The sequence below is a fragment of the Hippocampus bargibanti genome, linkage group LG10 (assembly GCF_051943395.1).
Source record: "Hippocampus bargibanti isolate YZ-2025 linkage group LG10, ASM5194339v1, whole genome shotgun sequence".
In the NCBI taxonomy this organism is placed as follows: domain Eukaryota; kingdom Metazoa; phylum Chordata; class Actinopteri; order Syngnathiformes; family Syngnathidae; genus Hippocampus; species Hippocampus bargibanti.
In genome coordinates this window covers 7,173,443-7,197,630 of record NC_142743.1, presented here as the reverse complement: position 1 = coordinate 7,197,630, position 24,188 = coordinate 7,173,443, and the positions used below count along the sequence as shown (strand labels likewise).

Here is a 24,188-nt window from a genome sequence, read left to right as displayed (position 1 = left end):
CACAAATATGTTGATGATGAGGTGCCAGCAAACAAGAAAACATGAAGTAATGCAGGGAGAACCAAGGGAAAAAAAGTGTAAAATTTGTAACTTCACAGTGCAGAGGTCGTGAGTTCAAATCCCGCTCCGGCTTCCCTGAGTGTAGTTTGCACGTTCTCCCCGGGCCCGCGTGGGAGTCCTCCCACATTCCAAAAACATGCATGGCAAGCCGATTGAACACTCCAAATTATGCCTTGGTGTGAGTGTAAGAGCGAAAGGTTGTTTGTCTCTTTGTGCTCTGCAATTGACTGGCAACCAATTAAGGGTGTCTCCCGCCGAGTGCTCGAAGATGGCTGGGATAGGCTGTCAGGAAGATGAATAAATGAATAAATACACCCCATAACCTCTACGTGTTGTCATTGCCACCAATGACTGAGAAATGATTAACTGGCACTCATCTCAATTTACAATGAGCTATTCTCATCTCAGACAAGACCCATGATAATATTTTAAAAAGAAGAAAACAAACATTCTACTTTTTAGTTACGGCCAATGGTAGAGAAAATAACTGAATGTGACAACGTACCTGTGTGACAACATGCTATATTATCTCCAATACATTATACCATTTGTATTTGTATAAAAAGCAAAGCAAACTCAAAATATATAGTGTGTGTTTTTTCAAACATTAAGGTACTTTATTTGGCTACAAAAAGGCCATTTGTCCATGGTTGGCAATTCATTCAATAAATCAAACTCAACCACTAATGCTATTGCTTAAAATGTCAGCAAGCAACATAATAGATTATAGTGGATAATACTGACACCAAACAGCACCTTGTGTGCACCTCGGTGTGTGCCCTTGTATCACGCTAACTTTATAATTAAAGTGGTGACTCCCAACAAAGTGCATCGGTCCAACCTTGAGATGATTGCCTTTACAACATCTTTCATGACATTTTAGAAATGCTTTTGGAAAGGGCACAAAAAATTTGTATAACAGGACACACACACACACACACACACACACACACACACACACACACACACACACACACACACACACACAAACACACATATGCCCGCATCGTACTTGCGGTGTTAAAAAATCAACGTTTTCTTTATAACTCAGTCAACTCAACTCGCAATTAAATTTTATATTGAAATCACTCCAAAAATATTCACAAGGTTAGACATAACAGAAAACAATAATGATGAATGAAAATAAATGCTAATAAATGATTAAAACAATGCAGGAAAATGTTTGGAATTTTTTTTAATTTCGCGATCACATCATGCATAACATGAGCTGAAGTTTGAATGTAAGCAAACAAATGCACTTTTCTAAGCGCCATTAGTTCCTCTTTTAGCATGTAACCTCAGAAAATGTTGTGAAAACATTAGGAATGGCAGAGAAGGGGGACTCAAGTCGATATTTAAGGACTTGGGATTTGCTTGCCAAATATTTGAGACTGACTTGACTTGGACTCAACTCGATCAACATGACACGACAAGTCATTTTGTATAGAGTGTAAAATCTGCATTTTAATTGCACAGAAAGCGAGAAAGAGAGATTTTTTGGGGGTGGGAGGAACTCTTGGGATCATTAATTTGAAATTAACGGATATGTTGTCGATCACAGCAAAAATAGAATGGTGAAAATGTGTGGTTTGTGATAACAACTATAATATCTAACTTCTTTCGCCATTACATAATCCACAAACACAGATTATAGGGCAAACACTGGTTTGGGAACAGTCTGAACACTTAAATACAGATAATTTGAGATTAAAAGATTGGATTTACCATTTATGATTCACTATGACTGATTTTCGATTTCGGTAAGGATTTCACGCAGTGCCAATTTCACTTTCATAACAAAGACAATCTCAGAAGAAGGAATACTGCAAATAGAAGAAAGTTCTGGCTCTGACTCGCTGCGTTCGTAACCAACACTGACATGAAGAATTAAACCCAATGCAGTGAAATGAATCAAGTGTGTTTTAATAACCAAGACATGATCAAACGAATGAATAATATATATATATATATAAATTGAAACCGAAGGTCATGCTGTATAAATAGTGGTAAAAACACACTTTGGTTTCATGACATTGACATTCTTGAAAGCCTCAAGCAGTTTCACGTGATTGCTGTCTTTCCATTTTTGAAAAGCAATTGACATTTGAAATATTATGTAGAAGAAATCAGAATATGGATACATGTATGTATAAGGCCCATCGGATTATAAGGTGCAATTTTGGCTTCTGAGAAAAGTGAATGCTTTTAGGTGTGCCCTATATTGTGAAAATATGGTATCCATTTCGAGCATAAGAAGAAGAAAATCTCTAATAGTCCCACACTGGGGAAATTTGCAATCTACAGTTGCCAAATTTAAAGGGGCTAGTCGAAAAGAAAAACAAAGTACAGTAAAGTCTCGTTATATCGATATTCAAGGGAGTCCGAAATAATATCGATATAACCGGGACTAGCGATATATCCGACCCTGTTTGCATGTAATTTTGTCCGTGCGTGCATAGAAATAGTATCGATATAACCGGCACTATCGATATATCCGATATCGATATAACGAGACTTTACTGTATTGCATGCACAAACATGTTTCAAAAGAGAACTGTACATCTGCACAAAAATGTCCAAATTAATTAAATAGTTCATTGTATTTTTGTGATTTTAAAGCTGCCGTTTTCATACGCAATTTGAAAAAAAAAATGTTTGTTTATTCATTCAGGGGGGAAAGCGGGGTTAAGGCCAAGAGGAAGCTGCTATTTTCCTACCGACTCAGCACAAAGCCAAGCTCCCCTTCTCAGTCTCTTTGTACTGAATGATCAAAGACAAGAGCGTACTCAGAGGATTCACTGAGTCAGGGAGCTTCTGAGCATGGACACGCCATTACGTTTACCCGTGGATTGCACTGAGCTACACCGTCTGACACCCGGCACGTCTGACATTTCCAAAGCAGTTACACAGTACTGTATAGTGCTTCTAAAATTTAAATCGGATCCAATTTGAATTAGTGTAAAGGGTGTGACTGAAAAGTTGAGTAATTCTACCTTTTCGATGTTTCTCTCCTCTGTCTGTCCTTATCACTCTATCTCAATTTCTGGAGATTATTGTTTGCAAAGCATCGGTCTTCCATACCCACTGCCTTACACACAGCCCAAAGGTAAAGAGATCATCACATGATTTATTACTTTAGCGCTCTGCTGCTGTGAAATGGTGCACAATCTAGTGCATTCACACATTCGGGTGTGTCCACCGGCACTTTACACTTTTCATTTGGGGAAAGGAATGAATACTTTTCTTTACAGCTTGCCTGGGAGGCGAACTGTACTGGAAGTGCGGTCACTTTAAGAACCTTATATTGGAATTTCTATTAGATTTCGTCACTTTGCTACTGTGAAATGTAAATGTCTCGAGACTAATAAAGGCAAATCCAAATCCAAGGTGAGCATGGAACACTTGCAGGTTTGTAGAAAGCCATCATTATCTTTAAAATGGCTAATGAGAGCTTTTCTGAACCAATACATTGTGAAGACGCGACAAAGATGTCTGGTGACCTGTTAGGAAACAAGTCCGTTCGTGCAGTCACCCTACTTTGGTGGCCACATACCCCTGGGTTGATACAGAATACATTATAAAACCATGATTCTTGCAGGAATCATGACCCTGGTAATGTAAACAATTCGGTGTTGGAGATATTCCACTCTGTCGCTTCAACATGGTCGCTAACTGCAGGCTAATTAGAAATGTAAACACTTATGTGGGTACCAATGTATCACCAAAATCTGATTTCATCAGAGTGTTTATCCTGCGCTAGATTACATAGGTCAACATGAAATGTGGAGGATTAGATTTGTCACCAAAGATGACAGGCTCTGCATGATTGGGTATGTCATACACATTCATTCACCCACCTCATTCTGTGCTTCCTGTTCCTATCATTGCAGCAGAGAAGCGAGCACGGATGTACTCTCTGGAGCGACAGTCAGCCTGTGATACAAGAAAAATGCAAGAATGTTACGAGTGAAATGACAGGGAAAGGAAGACATCGTTCCTATACTCATCGGTAATCAGAGGTGTGCAGGAATGCCCTGACACACACGCACACACACAAACTGAATGTTTGAAATGGAAATGAGGTGACCTTGACATTGCCCAGAACAAACATAGCACTTGTCTTTTTTTCTAAATGTGACAACTATTGATCATTTTGTACTTCAAGATTATCAAAACACAGAGAGGTCCTACTTGAGGACCAAACAAAACTGTAGCCTGCTTGGGATGGCCGAAATGATAGAAATGCATTGCCGTCAAATTCTCCCGTACCGAGCTTATCCAAATGTGCCTTCAAGGACTGTCCTTTATGCACCATGAGGCAGCAATTGAAAATGGCCTTCATCAAATTCGTCCCACAAAGATTTACGAGGTTGTGGACTTTCAGATTTATGGGTGTTATTCCTCTTGAGAAGTAGCTACTGTATTGCACTTCACTTCAAGGCCCTTGCGGCTACAACTCACCCATGTAGATTTTTGTCAGCAATAGACAGATGGGTGGATGGATGGATGGATGGATGGATGGATGGATGGGGGTGCGTTAATGTATGGGTGGATGGATGGGGGTGGGGCTTGGGTGATTTTGGTGGATGGATAGTTGGATGGATGGATAGATGGGATTGGATGGATGGATAGGCGGGGGTGGGTGGGTGGTTTTGCTCTATGGATGGTTGGATGGATGGATAGATGGATGGTTGGATGGATAGGTGGATGGATGTGATTGGGTGGGTAGTTGGAAGGGTGGGTGGCTGGGTTTGGTGGATGGATGGATAGATGGATGGATGGTCGGATGGATTGGCAGGGGTGAGTGGCCGGATGGATAGATCGATGGTTGAATGGGATTTGGGTGGATGGACAGGGTGGGTGGTGGGATGGGTGGGATTGGGTGGGTGGCTGGGTTTGTTGGATGGATGGATAGATGCATAGATGGGTGGATGGACGGTCGGATGGATGGGTAGGGCTCGGTGGGCGGATGACTGGATCAATGGATAGATGAGATTCGGGTTGATGGATAGCTTGGGTGGTTTAGGTGGATGGATGGTTGGATGGATGGATAGGGGTGGGTGGGTGGCTTGGTTGATGGATGGAGGGATGTATTTTTCACATTTTTAAGCCACCTGTTCATAATCATAATAGGCATCTTTTTCAACCCAAAAGTATTCTGGTGGCTCGCCGGGATGAAAGTCTTGTTGACTAAATCTTCACAAAATCCATTAAGCTTTGAAAATTCAGCTTCACAGCTTATAACCAAACAGAGACCATGGACCGTGTTTGTATATGCTTTTGGCTGTTTTTCACGTAGACCGTGCAAGAGCGGTCATGGCTTTTACCCTGGAACATTCGGGAGAGCAGTGGAAGTAGAAAATGACATTTAAAACACAGCCATAACCTTGAAAAATAACTTTTTTCTATGAGGAGAAAAGACCCAAAGAGCTGAAAAAGGAAACCAAGAACAATTTTATATTTGCTACAAGAAGAAGATGAAAGAAAAGGCTCATCCAAAGAAAATATGGCATAGACATGGGAGACTGATCATCACAATGGGCAGAAAACAGAGAGCAAATTTGATTGGGTACTCAGATGCAGCCTCTTTTGCAGAGCAGCTCAACACCATTAACATCAGGTTCAATGGGAGGGAGAGGACTGTGGATAAGGTACTGCCACCTCTATTTCACCTACACGCTCTCATCGCACTGAAACGCAAGGTGAATAAAATGGAAAGAGGAGGAGCTGTGCTGTAGGGGATGACAACCGTGACACGCCACATCCTCAGTCTGAGCTGTTTCTGCTTGAGGTGAAGGTGATGGAACTGGTCTGTGTTTTTTATGCGCCTGGGGAAGGAGATCGACCGTCTCTCGTCTGTCACGCAGCATGTGGCTGGACTTTACAAAAAGGCCCAGCAGTGCATGTTTCTTCGATGATGGTTGAGGAATTTTAAACATCAGATGGGACATTTTAACTGTTGTCTACTGCTCACCGATCTGCTTTTACACACCAACATCAAATCCTGGTGAAACTTCCTCACAGCTAAAAGCAAAAATCAACTCGCCATCAAACAAGCACTAAAAATCACCTCTCCAACTCTTCTCTCCACCCTGCATGTCCGCGCAGTACGTAAGAAAAAAGTCTGAATCACCAAGAACTTTTCACAGGCGGCCATGACCGCATTCACCTTGCTAAAAAGTGAATTTGACAAAAACTTGTCTGTTCATATAGACTGTTTGCCTTTTAAATACCAACGGGACGTGCATTCCAATCCTTCAGCTTTACCGAGTAAATTTGTGTTACTTTACACTGCAACAAAAATTCAACAATTCGTGAACGAAAATGATCTTTTTTCAAATTAGCTCAAGTGATGGAATTGTTCACGTAAGATGTAAAGCTATTACTGTGTTCCACAAATTAAATATTGTTCCAATCATTATGGGGTAGGGACATAAAGGCATTGTTTTGATTGATTTAGATAACTTCTCCCGCGTGTGACATTTGGATAATTAACACTGCATTGAAAACTTGGGACAGAACTCCTCCCCGAAAATGCAGAGGCTAGCACCAAGCGTCACCTTTAAAAACATATTACAATGGCCACTTCTCCTAGATTTGGTCAATGACTGGATATGGTGAGGCTATTTTAGTCCACAAAGGCTTGGAATGCAGTTTGAGTGTATTAGTGTATTGCATTATTTGCCTGCGATATACAGTGATACTTTGGTTTACGAACTTAATTGGTTCCCAGAGAGTGTGTAAGGCGAAAAGTGTGTATCCCAAAAATTAATTTCCCATAGGAAACAATTAAAGTGAGAATAATCTGTTCCCAGGTCCCCATAAAACATAATTTTCTACTTTCTAATTTTCTAAGCCTTAAACCTACACAGAATATACCTTATTTTATGTATAATAAATGTGCTATGGTATTATAATTAAAGAAATAAACTGTACTATATAATAAAGTTGTTTTATTTACCTTTGTGATGGTCGTTGATGGCTTGATGGAATGGAGTGGCCGGTTTCATCAGCATTAAACACTTGATGAGGAAAGTAGCCTTCTTTCACCATCTTGAGGAATGATCCCTTGGTGGTGCTTTCTCTGCGATAATTTTACCTTTTTCCTCATCAATTGTGTTCTGTTTAGCTGGGTTGATAGTTTTTGTATCAAGTGTACAGATGGCTTGTGCGGGTTATTTGTGGAGCCTGATTGATGGGATATATTAACCTTCCTGTCTACACTCTACTTTTGAAATATCAAAGTTGAAACGAGTCCATATTTCACTGTTTTCTATCCATTTTCTCACCATTTCACTTTTGGGTTTTTTTCAATGTTGTTTTTTGTTTCAAGCTCTGTCGTCTCCCTTTCGTGCGTGTGTGTTTTCTCACTCTCTCTCTCTGTCGTCTGCCTGTCTCTTTAAGGTTTAACCCCTTCCCTGCCCCTCACTGCTGTGTTTTTGACCAATCATGTGGCTTTAACCGAAGACTCCATTTTGTTTTTGGGAGAACGGCTTCACTCTCTCTCTGTCTGTTACCCCTACCCCCTCTCTGCAGCGTTCTTGACCAATCACGTGGCTTTAACCAAAGACTGGGGGTGGGGAATAGAGGACAAAACAGTCGGCCACCAATTTCTTGTTAGGTGAACGGGCTCGTTCGCGAATGACACATCATTCATTGTGGCAGCTCCAGGTGTATCCAGAAAAATAGTTTGTATGCCAAAATTTGCATAAATGTAACGTTCGTAAACCGAAAAGTTCGTAAGCCAAGGAGTTTGTAAACCGAGGTATCACTGTATAAAAAAAAGAAACATCAAAGGGTTAAAAAGGGAGAAAACTATTACTACAAAACAATGGTATCCAGAATATTTCTTCTGCTATACTGATTGTGTGCAGCCAAATGGAGGTGTAACAGCACACTATGTTGGAGAGGTAGACTATCCTTCACACCATATTCCATACTGGATCTACTTGAAGTAAAATGGGGAGTTAGACGCGAGAATGCGTAGTACACTGATCGCCGGTCAATCTCTGTAAGTGTAGATCCTATTCATCACTCACAATTTAGGAAGCGTAGATTCCGTTGAGAAGCCACCCAAAAAACTTTCAAGCTCTGCAAAATCCAATTTGCAGCAAAATCTATGAGACAGCCGCGCTCAATGTAACTCTCCAGCCTCCCAATTCTTGATGAGAAGCATAAGCCTATTCCATCTCAATTAGCAAGTGAATTGTTCCAGAAGCATTGACAGAATTACGGTAGGGCACTACAATATGACCAAAATTTCATCAGGTACATCAGTAACAATACAGTGATAATGTTACTATGGCTTCAGTAAAAGCTAAACAAAATATAATTCCAAAAAGTACACTGAAATTAGTTTCGTTTTAGAACTTACTGAGAGACATGATCATGAACAAAGTCAGCGATAAATGAAAATGAGGTTCATGCACATAGTACTACAACTGTGTTTTACGATAACAATTGTGTACCTTTTTTTGTGTTAGCATGTGTATGCATCAACACGAGTGTGGTACTGAATCAACGTGTCCATGCACGACCCCATGAGGATAGGAGGCTCCGAAAATGGGTGGACATGCTGTGTGGCTTGTGTGGACTTTCAGCAATATGAACTATGCCACCCTACATAGCATTTTGAGATGCATCATACAACATGTCTTTTTTTTAAATTAGAGCTTGGGCAGCCTCACAGTGATCAATTTCCGCTCTGGCTTGCCAATATGGAGTTTGCATGTTCTCCACGACCCTGTGTGGGTGTTCTCTGTGTCATGTCCTGCTCGAGGAGTGGTGACAGGACTCGACTGACGAGGAAAAATAGTAAGGAGTTGGATCCAAAATACACGGTGGAGACGGCAAGTTCAAGAAAAGGTCTTTACTGAGGCAAAACAGGGAGTAAGACAACCGAGTGGACAAACGGGACCAACCTACGTACTGACGGAAGACAGCGGAACAACAGAGAATACACCGGCGCAACCAAGCGGGAACAGGTGGCTTTTATAGCCAGAAGGACTCAACGGACGCCCCCTGGCGGCCCACCCGGTTTGGAGGGGTGAGCCCAGTGGAACGCTCGGGTGAGAGATGGGTCGAGGATCCAAGAGTGGGGAACCCATTGACGTTCTTCGGGCCCGTAACCCTCCCAATCGACCAGGTATTGCAATCCCCTGCCCATGCACCTTGAGTCCAATATCTCCCGCACGGTGTAGACATGGTCGCCGTCCACCATTCGGGGAGGGGTGGGGGGGCGGGTTCCGGAGCTAGAGGGCGGGTCTCCACCGGCTTGAGGAGGGATACATGGAAGACCGGGTGGAAACTCATCGTGGGTGGCAGCCGGAGACTAACCGAGACCGGGCTGAGGATGGCCTCGATGGGGAAGGGACCCGTGAACCGTGGACCCAGTTTGGCCGATGTCCCGGCCAACCGGAGGTCCCTCGTGGACAGCCACACCTCCTGCCCGACCTGGTACGCCGGCGCCTGGCGGCGACGACGATCCGCACTGTGTTGGTTCCGGGATGCTATGCGCGACAGGGCGGCTCTGGTCTCCTTCCACATGCGATGGGCCCGTCTCAGGTGGTGTTGGATGGATGGGGCCTCCACCTGGCCCTCCTGGGTGGGGAACAGCGGCGGCTGATAACCACAGGCGGACATGAAAGGAGACTGACCTGTGGCTGAGGAGACCAGGTGTTGTGTGCGTGGAGGTTCAGAAAATGGGTGGACGTGCTGAGTGGCTTGTGTGGACTTATGTATGAACTATGCCACCCTACACAGCATTTTGAGATGCATCATACAACATGTCTTTTTTTTAAATTCAAGCTTGGGCAGCCTCACAGTGATCAATTTCCGCTCTGGCTTGCCAATATGGAGTTTGCATGTTCTCCACGACCCTGTGTGGGTGTTCTCTGTGTCATGCCCTGCTCGAGGAGTGGTGACAGGACTCGACTGACGAGGAAAAATAGTAAGGAGTTGGATCCAAAATACACGGTGGAGACGGCAAGTTCAAGAAAAGGTCTTTACTGAGGCAAAACAGGGAGTAAGACAACCGAGTGGACAAACGGTTGTGGACAAACAACCTGGTTAACGGGATGAAGTGGGCCGACTTGGAGAAGCGGTCCACCACAGTGAGGACGACCGTCTTGCCACGGGAAGGGGGCAGGCGCGTGACAAAGTCCAGGGAGATATGGGACCAGGATCGGGAGGTGACCAGTAGCGGCTGGAAAAGTCCTGCCGAGGGTTGATGGGAGACCTTCCCGCAGGCACAGGCAGGGTATGCCTTCACGAATTCCATGACGTCCCTCCTTTACTACGGCCACCGGAACCGCTGGGCGATGAGATGGAGTTGTTTGCGCGTCTTCAGGGTTGGCCACTCTACCACCGCTTTGGTCTTGGCGGGATCGGCCCGGAGTTGCCCCTGCTCCACGACGAACCCCAGAAAAGACAGAGAGCGGACGTGGAACTCGCACTTCTCTGCCTTCACGTCGAGCCAGATTTGCAGGAGCCGCGCCAGGACCCGTCTGACATGCTGTCGGTGTTCTCCTGTGGATTTAGAAAATATGAGGATGTTGTCCAAATACACAAAGACAAACACGTTGAAGTCCCTGAGCACGTCGTTGCTAAGGTTTTGAAATACGGCGGGAGCGTTGGTGAGTCCGAACGGCATCACCAGGTATTCAAAATGCCCCAAGGGCGTTTTGAATGCGGTCTTCCACTCGTCCCCCTCTCTGATGCGAACCAGGTGGTATACGCTACGCAAATCCAATTTGGTGAAAATGGTAGTCGATTGGAGGGGCGCGAAGGCCGAATCCATGAGGGGGAGAGGGTATTTGTTGCGAATGGTGATGTTGTTCAGACCCCGATAGTCGACACACGGACGCAGGGACCTATCTTTCTTTTCAATAAAGAAGAACCCTATGCCGAGCAGAGAACGCGAGGGTCGGATAAGTCCCGCCACAAGGGAAGAGTCAATGTCTGTGCTCAGGGCTCCTTGTTCCAGGTGTGAAATATGGTAAAGTCGGGAGTCCCCGGCTGCAGTTCGATGGCGCAGTCGGTGGGGTGGCAGGGATTGCGCGCTGTCCTTACTGAATGACTCCCGCAGATCATGATAACAACGGGGCACGCCCTCGAGGCAGATCTCTTTTGGTGCGCCGCTACGGGAGGGGTCTCGCCCTGCCGTAGCCGACCGTAGACAGTTAGCGTAGCAGTAGGGGCTCCAACCCTGTATGGTGGGGCCCTCCCACGATATGGAAGGGTCATGGGTGCTGAACCAAGGAAGGCCCAGCACGAGTGGCACGTTGTGGGAGGGCATGAGCAGGAATCGGCGGTGTTCGACATGGTTGCCCGAGTTTGCCGGAGTTTGAGTGGTGCGGTGATACGCGTAACCCGGGCTAACAGTCGGCCGTCGAGGTCCAGGATCTCCTTGGGGATCTCGAGTTCCTCGATGCCGCAACCCAATGTCTCTGCCAGTTGGAGGTCGATGAAGCACCGAATCCACTAACGCCCGTACTGCTTGGGAGTTGGACGGGCCAAATAATTCGCTCCAACCACGTGACGGGCGCCGTCCTCGACGCCTCCGCCGGCCGCCACAGTCGCCGTTTGGCCGGGGACTTATGGGTGCTGGAGGTCTTAGGCGGGGGCCCTTGAGTGCGACGACGGTTGGCACGATCGCCCCCGCTCCCCACCTGCACCGGTCCGGGGAACTCCTCCTGCTCGTCGCCGTCGGGTGTGGTCGTCCGCTGCTTGCTTCCAGGTTCGCCGGACCACTGAGTACCTTGCTCTCGCTGCTGCTCCCGGAGGCGATGGTCCAGGCAGACGATTACATCGATCATCTCGCTTAAGGTGGTGCCAGCGTCGCGGGTGGTCAACTCGTCTTTGAGAGGGACGCTCAGTCCGCGACGAAACACTCCTCTCAGCGCCCGATCGTTGTAGCCACTCCGGGCAGCCAGGATGCGGAATACTCAGCGGCCGAACGCGTTCCTTGAACGCAGTCATGGAGGAGTCCCTCAGCCTCGCACTGTGTGACCGGATGGTGGAACACTTGGCGAGGCTCGGCCACAAAGTCTGGGTAGGAACTGCATAGTTCGGGCTGGGACTCCCGGACGGCCAACACACAGGACTTGGCCTGGCCCATGAGCAGGCTGGTGATGAAAGCCACCTTAGCCTCATCGCTAACGAAGGCGGTGTCACGTTCCGCCGGCGACAGTGGCAGCTGACGAGGCGTTGGTGCTGGCAGATGATTTACTAACAAAAAGCGCGGAAAAACTTGTTGAACAAAAAAGTGACAAACAGCAAAGCTAGTGGGTGAGCGGGGGCAATCCGCCCAACCTCACTAGCGAGAAGAAAAATAAAAAGGCACACGAGGGTGCAAAACAGCATACGATACAGGGCGTACAAACCGACACGATCGTAGCTAATAAATTCCTCGGTCGAAGCAACTAACATACTGAAAACATGTTCAAGGTACGGGCAAGGCGCGAGGCGTAGTATTTTCCGACGCCGGGTAAGTGCCAGCGTCGGGTTTAAATGTCCAAGTGATGAGGGAATTGACAGCAGCTGGCGGGCATCGGGAGCGGAGGCCCCGCCCAGATGTCAACTTGCTCATGACAGGCGGAGGGTTGTTGTTCAAAAACCAGCGAGCACTGCATCAGGAATTGAGCACAGCGCCCGGGTGCCAGCTGGCTCGAACGCTCCGCCTGATGGGCTAAGGCGGATATGAACTTGTCTCCACCGGCGAGATCCATGGGTGGCTGGTGTATTATGTCACGTCCTACTCAAGGAGTGGTGAGAGGACTCGAGGGACGAGGAAAAATAGTAAGGAGTTGGATCCAAAATACACGGTGGAGACGGCAAGTTCTAGAAAAGGTCTTTACTGAGACATGTAGGGCGAAACAGGGAGTAAGACAACCGAGTGGACAAACGGGACCAACCTGCGTACTGATGGAAGACAGCGGAACAACAGAGAATACACCGACGCAACCGAACGGGAACAGGTGGCTTTTATAGCCAGAAGGCACAATCAAGGAAATGAGCAACAGGTGAGTGAGTCCGGAGAGCAGGGAGGGGAGGGGCGCGCTCTTGGCGCTGAGGAAGATGTGACACTCTGGGCATTCCCTGTTCCTTCCCGCATTTCAAAAAACATGCACGGTAGGCTGATTGATCACTCTAAATCAGGGGTGTCAAAATCATTTTTGGCGCGAACCACATTTTAGTACAGTACTGTTTCATTTAGAGCAGGGGAGCGTCCTTTACGATCGACCAGTCGATCTCCAAGGTACTATTGGTTGATCGTGTGAAGAGGTGATGTGACATTGTGTCGTGCGGCGAGACAGCAAGCAGGTGGAAAGAGGATAAAAGTTCACTCAGCCAGATGCAGGAAGGGTATTGTGAGTTTTCTTTGAAGTTGATATCAGTTTTCGGCAGACCACAGGTAACACTGCTCTCCAGGCTGTCCTTTCTCCCTCTTCTTCCTCCTCGAAGTGACTGGCCCAGTCTAGTTTTAAAGGTGCTTCATATGAGCTTCTGGCCAATCAGATCCCAGCGGCAATTGGCCATTCCCAGGTGGTTGCAATCACCTTCTCAATCAGTCTCAGTCAATTAGTGGTCGCCCAACTTTACTGTTTTGGATGGGGAGAAATGCGCACCTTTCTCCCATCCAAAATCCAGAACACACAAAATTAGTTAACATTTCTTTTGGCATCATGACACATTGTCATTGTCACGGTTTGCGAGGTGGTGATGACGGGTACGGATCCCAAAAAGAAGGCAGGAGGGAGCAGGAGGTTGTTTGACAAATTGTATTAAAATAAAGGTCAGCAGGAACAAAATGTAAAACATCAAAATACACTGAACAGAAAAAATACAAAGTATCAAAAGAAAACCAAGTGTAAAAGTCCGCCAATGTTAAACAAACACATGCACAGCATACAATGCATGCGATTACAGACAAAGCATGCAACAAACAATGCAGCAAACAATGAACCGACACCGGATGGTCGTGCCGGGTGTCCTTTTAAGTGTCAGTGATTAAAACGACCAGCACCAGCGAGGCTGCAGGCAGGGCTGACGTCGCTACCCATTGGTCGCCAATCTGAGCGGGACGACCAGCACCTGTGCAGGTACAGGCGGGGCCGACAGCGCCCCCCGTGGTCGCCAACCAGATCATGACAGTCATGAACTGATGCCATACAACAGGGGTCGGGAACCTATGGCTCGCAAGCCATATATGGCTTTTTTGATGATTGCATATGGCTCGCCGATAAAACTAAACACATATTGTCGTTTTTTTCGCCGTTCATTTCCCGTTGGGGCTGCAGTTGGCGGAAAGCGCAATTTTGATTGGATGACACTGACCTAGAATGGCCGAAAGCGCCATTTTGATTGGATGATAGTGGCCGTCATGTTGAAACAGGTAAACGCCCCTTTAAATGAGCCCAACTAGTGCACTTCAGCATGAATGCACCGGAGCATTAGAGGAGAGAAAATGTTCTGATTCTAATTTGCAATGAAACAATAGCATCGATGAAACAGTCGAATGTCAGTGACATTTTAACAAGCCCCGTGTTAACGTTAGCATCAACATACTTCTGCGAGAAGTAGATTGCAGATAGCAAGTGTGGAAGCTTATGAGCCGTGTGCAGGTTACCTAGCAGTAACTTCGCCTCTGGACCGGCAAATTGAATTTCATTCTGATCGTTTGCCTGAATTTTTACCAATCACGAGGAACGGAAAACCATTCATGTTAACGGTGAGTACTATCACAAAGTTATTTTAAATCATACATTCTGCTATTTTGTTGAAAAGTGGCCGCGTGTGCGCGCGCACGCGAGCGTTTGTATGTGCGCGCGCGTGCGTGTGGCTCTCACTGAAAAACATTTCTAAATATTTTAGTTTTATGGCTCTCTTAACATTGGACATTAGGGATATATAAATGGGGCCGATACGACCAGTCAGACTTTAGTTCGCTGACGAAGCCTCTTGGATAGGAGGCGAAACGTCCGAAACCTTCACTTTGTACAGATGACGGCTGAAGAAACCTTCTCATCGATGGCTCTCTTAGTCAAAAAGGTTCCCGACACCTGCCATACAAATAAAGTTGAGTTGTTTTGAAAAAAAATCAGCGGCAGCCTATCAGCCATCTATTTTCTTCATTGATACACCGGACAAGCAATCAGATGACATCTCATTATTACGTAAACTGTATGTGCTCAAACAACGCCGCTGAGCGTTGCAAGGTTCACAAGCAAGTCCTTAGTTCCATCCTCATTTTTCCGTGTTTTTTTTTTCCTGTTAAACGTATGATCGGGGGGGAGCTGGACCAAGTAAGAAGAAAAAAATATGACTTTCATACAGAATGGGAGGACTTTTTTTCATGATGACATTATCAAAGTGCGTTTGTCTTGTCTCCAGTTATCCGAGTGAACTCAAGAAATGCCAAAATATGTCCAGAATAATGTGTTTTGCAAGATATGTGGTTATACATCAACATAAGTTGCAAGAATCCTCAATAGATTTCAAAATAAATATAATGGATAGATCATTTTGACTTGGTCATTTCAAAAGTAGCTCCCATGCTGAAAAAGTGTGAGTACCCCTGACCTAGGGAGCCAGTATGACTAGAATTATATGAAGAAGTCAAACATAACTGTTGCTTCAACTATTCTTTAAGTGATTATCGTGAGGGGTTTGAGAACAAGAAAAGGCTTATAACATATCTATTGTTCATTACATATGAAAATTTAACATTTTGGTAGACATTTGAGAAAGTATCATGGAAGTTGATGTGCTTGAGCTGCTTTCACGGGCCACATAAAACGATGTGGCGGGCCAGATCTGGCCCCCGCACCTTGAGTCTGACCCAAATGCTCTAAATTGTTCCAAGGTCTGAGTGTGTGCATGGATGTCCATTTCTATGTGCCGGCCACTGCATGAAGACAGAGTGGATAGGCTCCAGCAACCCCTCCACCCGCAACCCTTGTGAGGTTAAAGTAGTTCAGAAAATGGATAGAAGGGTGGATGGAAGGATGGGTGGATCCATCGATGTTTGATTTAGACAACTTCAATGGTACCATGGCTGGCTGACTGGCTGGCTGGTTGGCTGACTGGCTAGCTGGATGGATGGGTTTATATCAGGGGTGTCCAAAGTCGGTCCTCAAGGGCCGCTGTCCTGCCTGTTTTCCAGCTCTCCCAGGAGCAACACACCTGATTCAAATGATCAGCTCATCATCCAGCTCTGAAGCAGCATCAAAATGGTCCTGATGATTTGATTTGGCTCCTTGCAGTAGCTTTGAGCGCTTTCAGGAAACACACACGGACACACATAGCGACAGATTTGCAGTGGTGCCTGGACCCATGGCCCCAGGCAAGTATTTATCATTCAGCCTGACAAAAGCCTTTAAACCAGCCAAACTCTGCTTTTCTGCCCCTTGACTTGTCCTCTCCATTCGGCCTCCATTTTTCAGATGATTCTTTGTTACTGGAATCCACTTCCCCAAATGCTGGTTCCAGCCAAAGCATTTTAAATTGGAATCATTAGTTTTCCCTGCAGGTCTAATTCAAATTGAGCTCACTGCCACCCACCAACCTTCACCCAAAAAATGCCTAGAGTGAGTTGCTGCAGCACCAGAATATCAGACAGCCATATATTAACGTTTAGACAGCAGAGAGGCCCAAAGTCCGATTCAAATCAATCGCGCTCCTTTTGGCAACTGGTCCAGCTGGTGGCAACAGAGTGATGACGTCAACTTAATTGAATTCCACTGAACTGTATTTATAGAGCACTTTCAAAAAGCCAACGCTGCATACAAAGTGCTGTGACATGGCAATCTATTAAAGAAGTCCTTCCGTCTCATTTTGAGGCGTCTGGACTCCAATGCAGCACCCAGAAAATGCAGAAGATGGCGCCCAAGCTCCGTTGTAAATGGGCTGATTTGTCTGCTGGGAATTTGTGTCAGCGAATATCAAATACAGTGAGACCTCAGCTTACGAAAACCTTATCTTACGAACTTTTCATCTTACGAACGTCAAATTTATGAAAATTAAACCTTGAAATACGCACTATTTTCATGATAAACACCTACCATGGCTGGTGGAGTAATCTTCGGCGGAAGAACACCAAAGCACACGACCTTTGGATCTGGCGGAGTGATCTTCGACGGAAGCACACAACTGAACAGCGCTCCAGCCGGCGCTACTTTCCATACCCCCTCTCATTCAATGCACACGTCGATCGCCTCCTTGGAGCTTTTTGCTGATAATTTTACTATTATGGGACTGAAAAAAACCCACCACAGGCTCGTGTTCAGCCCAAGAAGACACAAAATAAAATCACCGTCGCTGAGAAGAAGGAGATAATTGCAAAACACGAACGAGGTGTGCATTTGTGTGATTTAGTGGCCGAGCATGGCTATGCTAAGTTAGCCATTGCTACCATTTTCCGGAACAGAGAAGCCATCAAAGGTGCGTCTGTTGCAAAAGGTGTTTCTGTGATCTCAAAGCGACGATCTCGGGCAATCGAAGAAGTTGACAAACTTCTGTTAATTTGGATTAACGAAAAGCAGCTATCCGACGACCGCGTGAGTAAAGCTATTTTGTGCGAGAAAGCACGGCTAATTCACGCCGATATCGCCATGCGTCAACCTAGAAGTTCGGCGCTTATTGAGGATTTTAAAGCCAGAAACGGATGGTTCGAGAACATCTGAAGGCGAGGAGGCTTGATGGCTGCAGCATCAAGTGAGCTCATAAAGGCAATGTTGGCAAAGTGGAATGATGTGCAGGCTTTTACCGAACAGTTGCATCCAGAAACAACTGTGGCTATGACAATCATTAACATGATGAACGATAATGTGATGCCTCAGCTTCGTAAGACCTTACAAGTCAGAAAGCAACAGGTGTCAATCAAGAGGTTTTTAATCAGCAAAAATGATGAGGAGTCTCCAAAGGAGCAAAGAAGAGAAGCCACACCAGAGGTTAAGTTACCAACAGTCCTTATGTAAGGTGACTCTCCTTCCATAAGCCATTTGTTAAATAAGCCAATTATTTCTTTAATTACAGTCCTCATGTAATGTGCCTCTCTTTCCAAACAGCAATTCCCTCTGACCTTCGACCTCCAATACTATTCCATCAAGCCATCAATGACCATCATGGAGGTAAATAAAACAACATTATTTAGTTTATTTATTTAATTACAGTCCTTATGGAATGTGACTCTCTTTCTAAACAGCAATTCCCTTTGACCTCGGACCTCCAACGCCATTCCATCATACCATCAATGACCATCACAAATGTAAATAATGTGACTTTATTATACAGTGCAGTGTATGTATTTCATTACAATACAATAGCACATTTATTATACATAGAATAAGGTATGTTGTGTGTAGTTTTAAGGCTTATTTAGTTGAAAAGAATATTTTATGGAAACCCGTGAATGGATTATTCCCATTTTAATGGTTTCCTATGGGGAAAAATTGTGATACACACTTTTTGGCTTACACACACTGTCTGGGAAACAATTAAGTTCGTAAGCTAAGGTCTCACTGTAGTTGTCTTGGTGCAACAAACAACGATTCACCATCGTGTTATATATGTGTTTTCCTTCTAATTTCACCATCAACACGGTTCAACACGAAGTTTTCATACCAAACAAAGTACCGCAAAATGCATTGTGTGTCACTTTCTCAGTCAGGGACGTTCCAAACGTGACGTCACGTGGGGATCGCCATCAACTCGAAAACAAGACTTCCTGAATATTCAGCTTCTTCTTTTCCTTTCGGCTTTTCTTTTCAGGGGTCGCCACAGCGAATCAATGTCCTCCATCTAACCCGGTTTTGTGCATTCTCTTCTCTCACACCAGCTGCCTTCATGTCCTCTTTGACAACATCCATAAACCTCCTCTTCGTCTTCCTCCTGCCTGGCAGTTCAAGGCCCAGCATCCTTCTCCCGATATAGTCACTCTCTCTCCTCTGGACATGTCCAAACCATCTCAGTCTGGCCTCTCTGAATTTCTCTCGAAAGCCTCTAATATGAGTTGACCCTCTAATGTAGTCATTCCTGATCCTATCCACCTGGTCACTCCCAAAGAAAACCTCAACATCTTCAGCTCTGCTACCTCCAGCTCTGCTTCCTGTCTTTTCTTCAGTGGGACTGTCTCCAGTCCAATCATCATGGCTGGTCTCACCACTGTTTTATACACTTTTCCTTTTATCCTAGCTGAAACCCTTCTATCACACATCACACCTGACATTTTTCTCCAGCTGCTCAAGCCTACCTGGACACGCTTCTTCACCTCTTTTCCACACTCTCCATTGCTCTGGACAGTTGACCCCAAGTACTTAAAATCATCCACCTTCTTTATCTTTTCTCCCTGTAGCATCACTCTTGCACTTGGATCCCTCTCATTCACACACATATATTCCATCTTGCTGCGACTGATCTTCATTCCTCTCCTTTCCAGGGCATATCTCCGCATCTCTAGTTTCTCCGACACCTGTTCCCCGTTCTCGCTACAGATCACAAAGTCATCATGTTCCAAGGAAATTATTGTCTAACATCGTCTGTCAGACTGTCCATCACCATAGCAAATAAGAAGGGACTCAGAGCTGTCCCCTGGTGGAGTCCCACATCCACCTTGAATTCCTCCGTCACACCGACAGCACACATCATAACTGTATTACAGTTATGATACATGTCTTGCACCGCTCTTTTCTGTCACTCCAGACTTCCTCATGCAATACCACAGCTCTTCTCTGGGCTGTGGTATTGCATGAGGAAGTCTTCCTAAATATTCAGTGCGAGTCTTAAAACGTAAAATATCGCTATATGCGGTGGAATCTTTGTAAAATAAGCTCAGTCGAAGTTATTTGAAGTGATTTTACAAATTATGGACAAAACTTGTCCGGAGGCGTCCGTTGTCCTTTAAAGGAAAAATGATGAAGTTCTGTGAGAAAATAGGGAGAAGAACAATCCCTTTTGGTTCAGCAAATACTTAGTAAAAAACCCAAAGCACAAACTTAGCTCTGGCAACCAAAAGTGTCTGCTTTTATTTTAAGAATAAAATACTGTTAGCTGTTTAATTGATTGACACAGAGGCACATGTTCTTTTTTGCGCCTTGATTCATGTTAATTGTTGTAAATTCATGTCTGTTTTGTTAACAGATTTTAGGTTAGACATGGTGTCTTCGGTTATTGCAGGTAGGTTGGGAACAACCCAACTTTAAAAAAATAGTGGTTCACTCGACTGGCATAATTTTTATGACTGTCATTTTCACATGATTTTAAAAATTTTCATTTCACTTACGTTTTATTATAGATATGAAGATATTTTACCCAGTGGCAAAATCCATCTTGACGCAAGCAATTTTTTCTCAAGATCAGTGTGTCAACTGGATGACCTTGAAAACTAATCGTCGTCCTCAACTCATTGCTCAGAGAAGCACAAAATTGTGTTCAAATCTTTTTTTAACTTTTGGAGAAATTGTGTTCGCTCTCAGACAAAACCAAAACTAGCAAGAACCAACTCTCTGAAGGTGACTCCTATGAATTAGAGAACAAAAATGTTTACTGAGATCCGAAACAGGCACTTGTGCATGAAGGGTTGTGTCTCGCAGTATCATCTGTGTCTCGAACTGCAAAGGTGAGAGCACAACTAAAAATATGCAAGCTAGTCGGCTTTGAATTATTCACAAAGTATTCGAGCGGGAAGGAGATGGATGGATGGGGATGGAGAGATGGATGAATAAAAGAGTCATGTGAACACAGGATGAATGAAACCAGGGACAAAAAGGTTGGAGAGATTTGGAAATGTGACTTTTCGCACATACAAATGCGTGCACACACACACACACGCACACACACACTCACACACACACACATTCCCGAATTTATTCGGGAATTGAAAAGCACGACGTGGTGCGCCATTTGGGTTTTGTTTTTTCTTGCAGGGGTCTGCAATTCAAGCTTCAGTCAGACCTCTGGCAATGGTTTTTGCTCCCATGGGGGGGAGCATTTACCTTTCATACAGCCGCCACAGCTTACAATGCAGATAACTCTACAACCAAGTAAGCTCGAAATAAACTTCTTTTTCTGATGAAAGAATAGAGTCTGAGGTTTCTTACGCTGCATTGAATGTTTATGTAGTCCTAAAACTCAATATTCTGTGGGACCTGCAATTTGAGTGAAAATGACAACAACCCTGGCACTGGAATGAGTTAATGTGGCGAATAAACAAAAAACAAGAGGAAAAGCAGTGGACAAACTATTGTTCTTCGATGAAATATACACACACATGGGCAACTGGTTCTACCAAAACAAACATGTTGGATTGGATTTTTCTCACCACATGTACCCACCCACCCACTTGGAATTCCTCAATCTCTTTGATTCATTTCATGCAGGATTCCAATTGCCTATCACTCACATTAAAATTCCATCTGTTTTTGCAATCTGGCGCTGCAGCTGATTTTACATTTCCTGTCTCTGCCTAACACTGCTGCATAGAAACTCAAGAGGGAGGCACACTAATTGCTTTTTAGCTGGGAGGTTGTACATATCCAATATCCAAAGAGCTTTCGGAATTGCAAAGAAGCCTTTCTTGTCGTGTGAGTGGATCTACAGAATGGTTGTTCTTTCATGATGGATACGCGGTTGCAAGACAAAAAAAACAATGAAAATTCAGTTACCACAATAACTGTCATTTCCAATTGCAAATACAGTGCTGTGAAAACTTATTTGCCCTTTTCGCAAATGCCCTTTTTTGGGGGGGAGGGAGGTTCCTTTCTTTAATGTTTAAGATCGTCAAACACAATTAAATATCAACTAAAGTAAAAAATAATATTATTTATTCATGAAAAAACAAACGCTCAGCTACTTGGTCCAGTGTGGAAAAGTATTTTTCCGAATGGTTAAATTATGACTGTGATCAAATAGAACCTTGCTGTGAAAATTATGTTCAAACAAAAGATCTCAAAAAGCTGCAACCAAATGCCAAAAAAACTCAAAAACAGATGAAAGAAAGAAAACTGACATCTAGCAGTCTGGAAAGGGTAACAACATCCTTCCGAAACGCTTTGGGCTCCAGCAAACTACAGTGAAAGCCAATTTGCACGAATTGAGAGAAGATGCTGAAAAAACTTCTCAAGAAATGCCTCGCCTAAGAAGAAAAACCCAAGAGCGCCGTAACCACTGATCAAAGAAGTCACAAAAGCAATCAATGAGTACATCCAAAGAGTTAAAGGACAACCGACATCACTTTTTTTGTTTCCTAACTGACATCGGAAAAAACGTTTTATAGCATCTAAAATACCCAAAACACGCAGTATATTTTTAGTCAAATGCAAAACACCAATAAAAATGACTTAAAGTGTCCAAAATCTGCAAAAAATTAACCCGGAAGTGGCCAGTTTCAGAAGGTCCCGCGTCACCCCAAGACGTCTTGCCTTGCTGGAGAATCAAAACAATGGCTTCAGAGAATATGCTTTCTTGTTACTCATCCAGTTATGAATATGATTTAAATAGTTCTGAAGAGGAAAGCATACATGTTTGCAATCAATGAAAGAATTTATTCCGTGCCATTTTGAGGCAATAGGGGGGGGGGGAAATGTAGCACTAAAAAAAGGCAGAAAATGGCGACAAAGCTCCGTGTAAGGAATTAATCAGCCCGTTTCCACAGGCTGATTAATTCCTTACACGGAGCTTTGTCGCCCTCTTCTGCCTGTTTTTGGTGCAACACGAAATTTTCAGACCAAACAAGTACAGCAAAATGCATTGACGTGATGGAAGGCCTGCTAAAACGTGTCCTATTTTCGGTCAGGCGTGTTCCATAAGTGACGTAGGGTGAGGACTCGTCACCAACTCAAAAACAAGACTTCCGGAATATTCAGCACGAGTCTTAAAACGTAAAATATAGCTATATGTGGTGGAATCTTTGTAAAATACACTCAGTAGAAGTTTTTTGAAGCAATTTTACAAATTATAGACACAACTTGTCCAGAGACGTCAGTTGTCCTTTAAGGTCAGTATTCATGACTCAAATATCCGAAAGAGTTTGGGCAAAGATGACATTTGGATTTGGATTTCCTAAGCAATAAAAACAGCTGACCATAAATAAATTAATAAATAACATCATTTAATTATTCCCAAGCCTTTGGGGACGATATTTTACGAGATGAAAGTTAAAAATCCTGGAAATTGTCTGGCATAAATGTAACACCCCATTTCAGAAAAAGAACATCATACAAACAGCCAAACATGGAGGTCGAGGAAAGTCTAGGCTTGCTTAACTAATCCAGAACCTGGACGAGTGTGATTGATGGAACCATGAATTTTCCTTTTTACCAAAAAATCGAGGAGTAGTCGAGTGATTCGCACATCCACTTCACAGTGCAGAGGCCGTAGGCTCAATCCCTACGTGGGGTTTGCATGTTCTCCACGGGGCCTGCGTGGGCTTTCTCCGGGTCCTCCGGTTTTCTCCCACATCCCCAAAACATGCATGGCAGGCTGATTCAACCTAGGTATTAGTGTGAGTGCAGATGCTTGTTTGTCTCTGTGTGCCTGGTGATCGGGTGGTTTGATGATCGGGTGACGCTTGATTTTAGTTCTTACCGCTGAGAGTAGCTCAGTCAGTTATTACCGTATTTTCCGATATGTAAGGCGGAGTATAAGGCGCACCTCTAATGAATGGTGTATTTTCAAACATTTTTCATATTTAAGGTGCACCAGAGTATAAGGTGCACCTTCAATGAATATTTTTTTTCAAAATATAATATCTAAATATAAATCCAATATATTGGATTTATATTATATACAGTAAAGTCTCGTTATATCGATATTCTCGGGAGTCCGAAAAAATATCGATATAACCGGACTATCGATATATCCGATCCTGCGCGCATGTAATTTTCTCCTTGCGTTCATAGAAATAGTATCGTAATAAGCGGTACTATCGATATAACCAATATCGATATAACGAGACTTTACTGTATTTTATTATATTTATTATATTTATATTATATTATAATGGGGTGTGTCTTATAAGGCACACCCCATTATAAGGCGCTACCGGAGAGGCTGGGTTACGCACTACTTTTTTTACGTGGTGAAATGGAGTCGGTGGCTGATGACAGTAGTTGCAAGACCTGTTGTGGCTC

At 44.3% G+C, this 24,188-nt stretch overlaps 1 protein-coding gene across 12 annotated transcripts in view; it reads right to left on the bottom strand.

The window, feature by feature from the left end:
* The window catches only part of LOC148892250 (endonuclease V-like), a 148,581-nt gene that overhangs the window by 80,176 nt on the left and 44,217 nt on the right, over positions 1-24,188 (bottom strand). For 11 of the 12 annotated variants that reach the window (XR_016116323.1, XM_089007075.1, XM_089007077.1 and 8 more), the window contains exon 8: positions 3,918-3,993. Coding sequence is in view for 11 of the 12 variants with exons in the window: in XM_089007075.1 (XP_088863201.1) it covers positions 3,919-3,993 (75 nt within the window). In the remaining variant the exon portion in view is untranslated. Of the gene's footprint in view, positions 1-3,917; positions 3,994-5,182; positions 10,588-24,188 lie in introns of those variants that run through there. The other variant, XM_089007079.1, reaches the window with a different exon arrangement.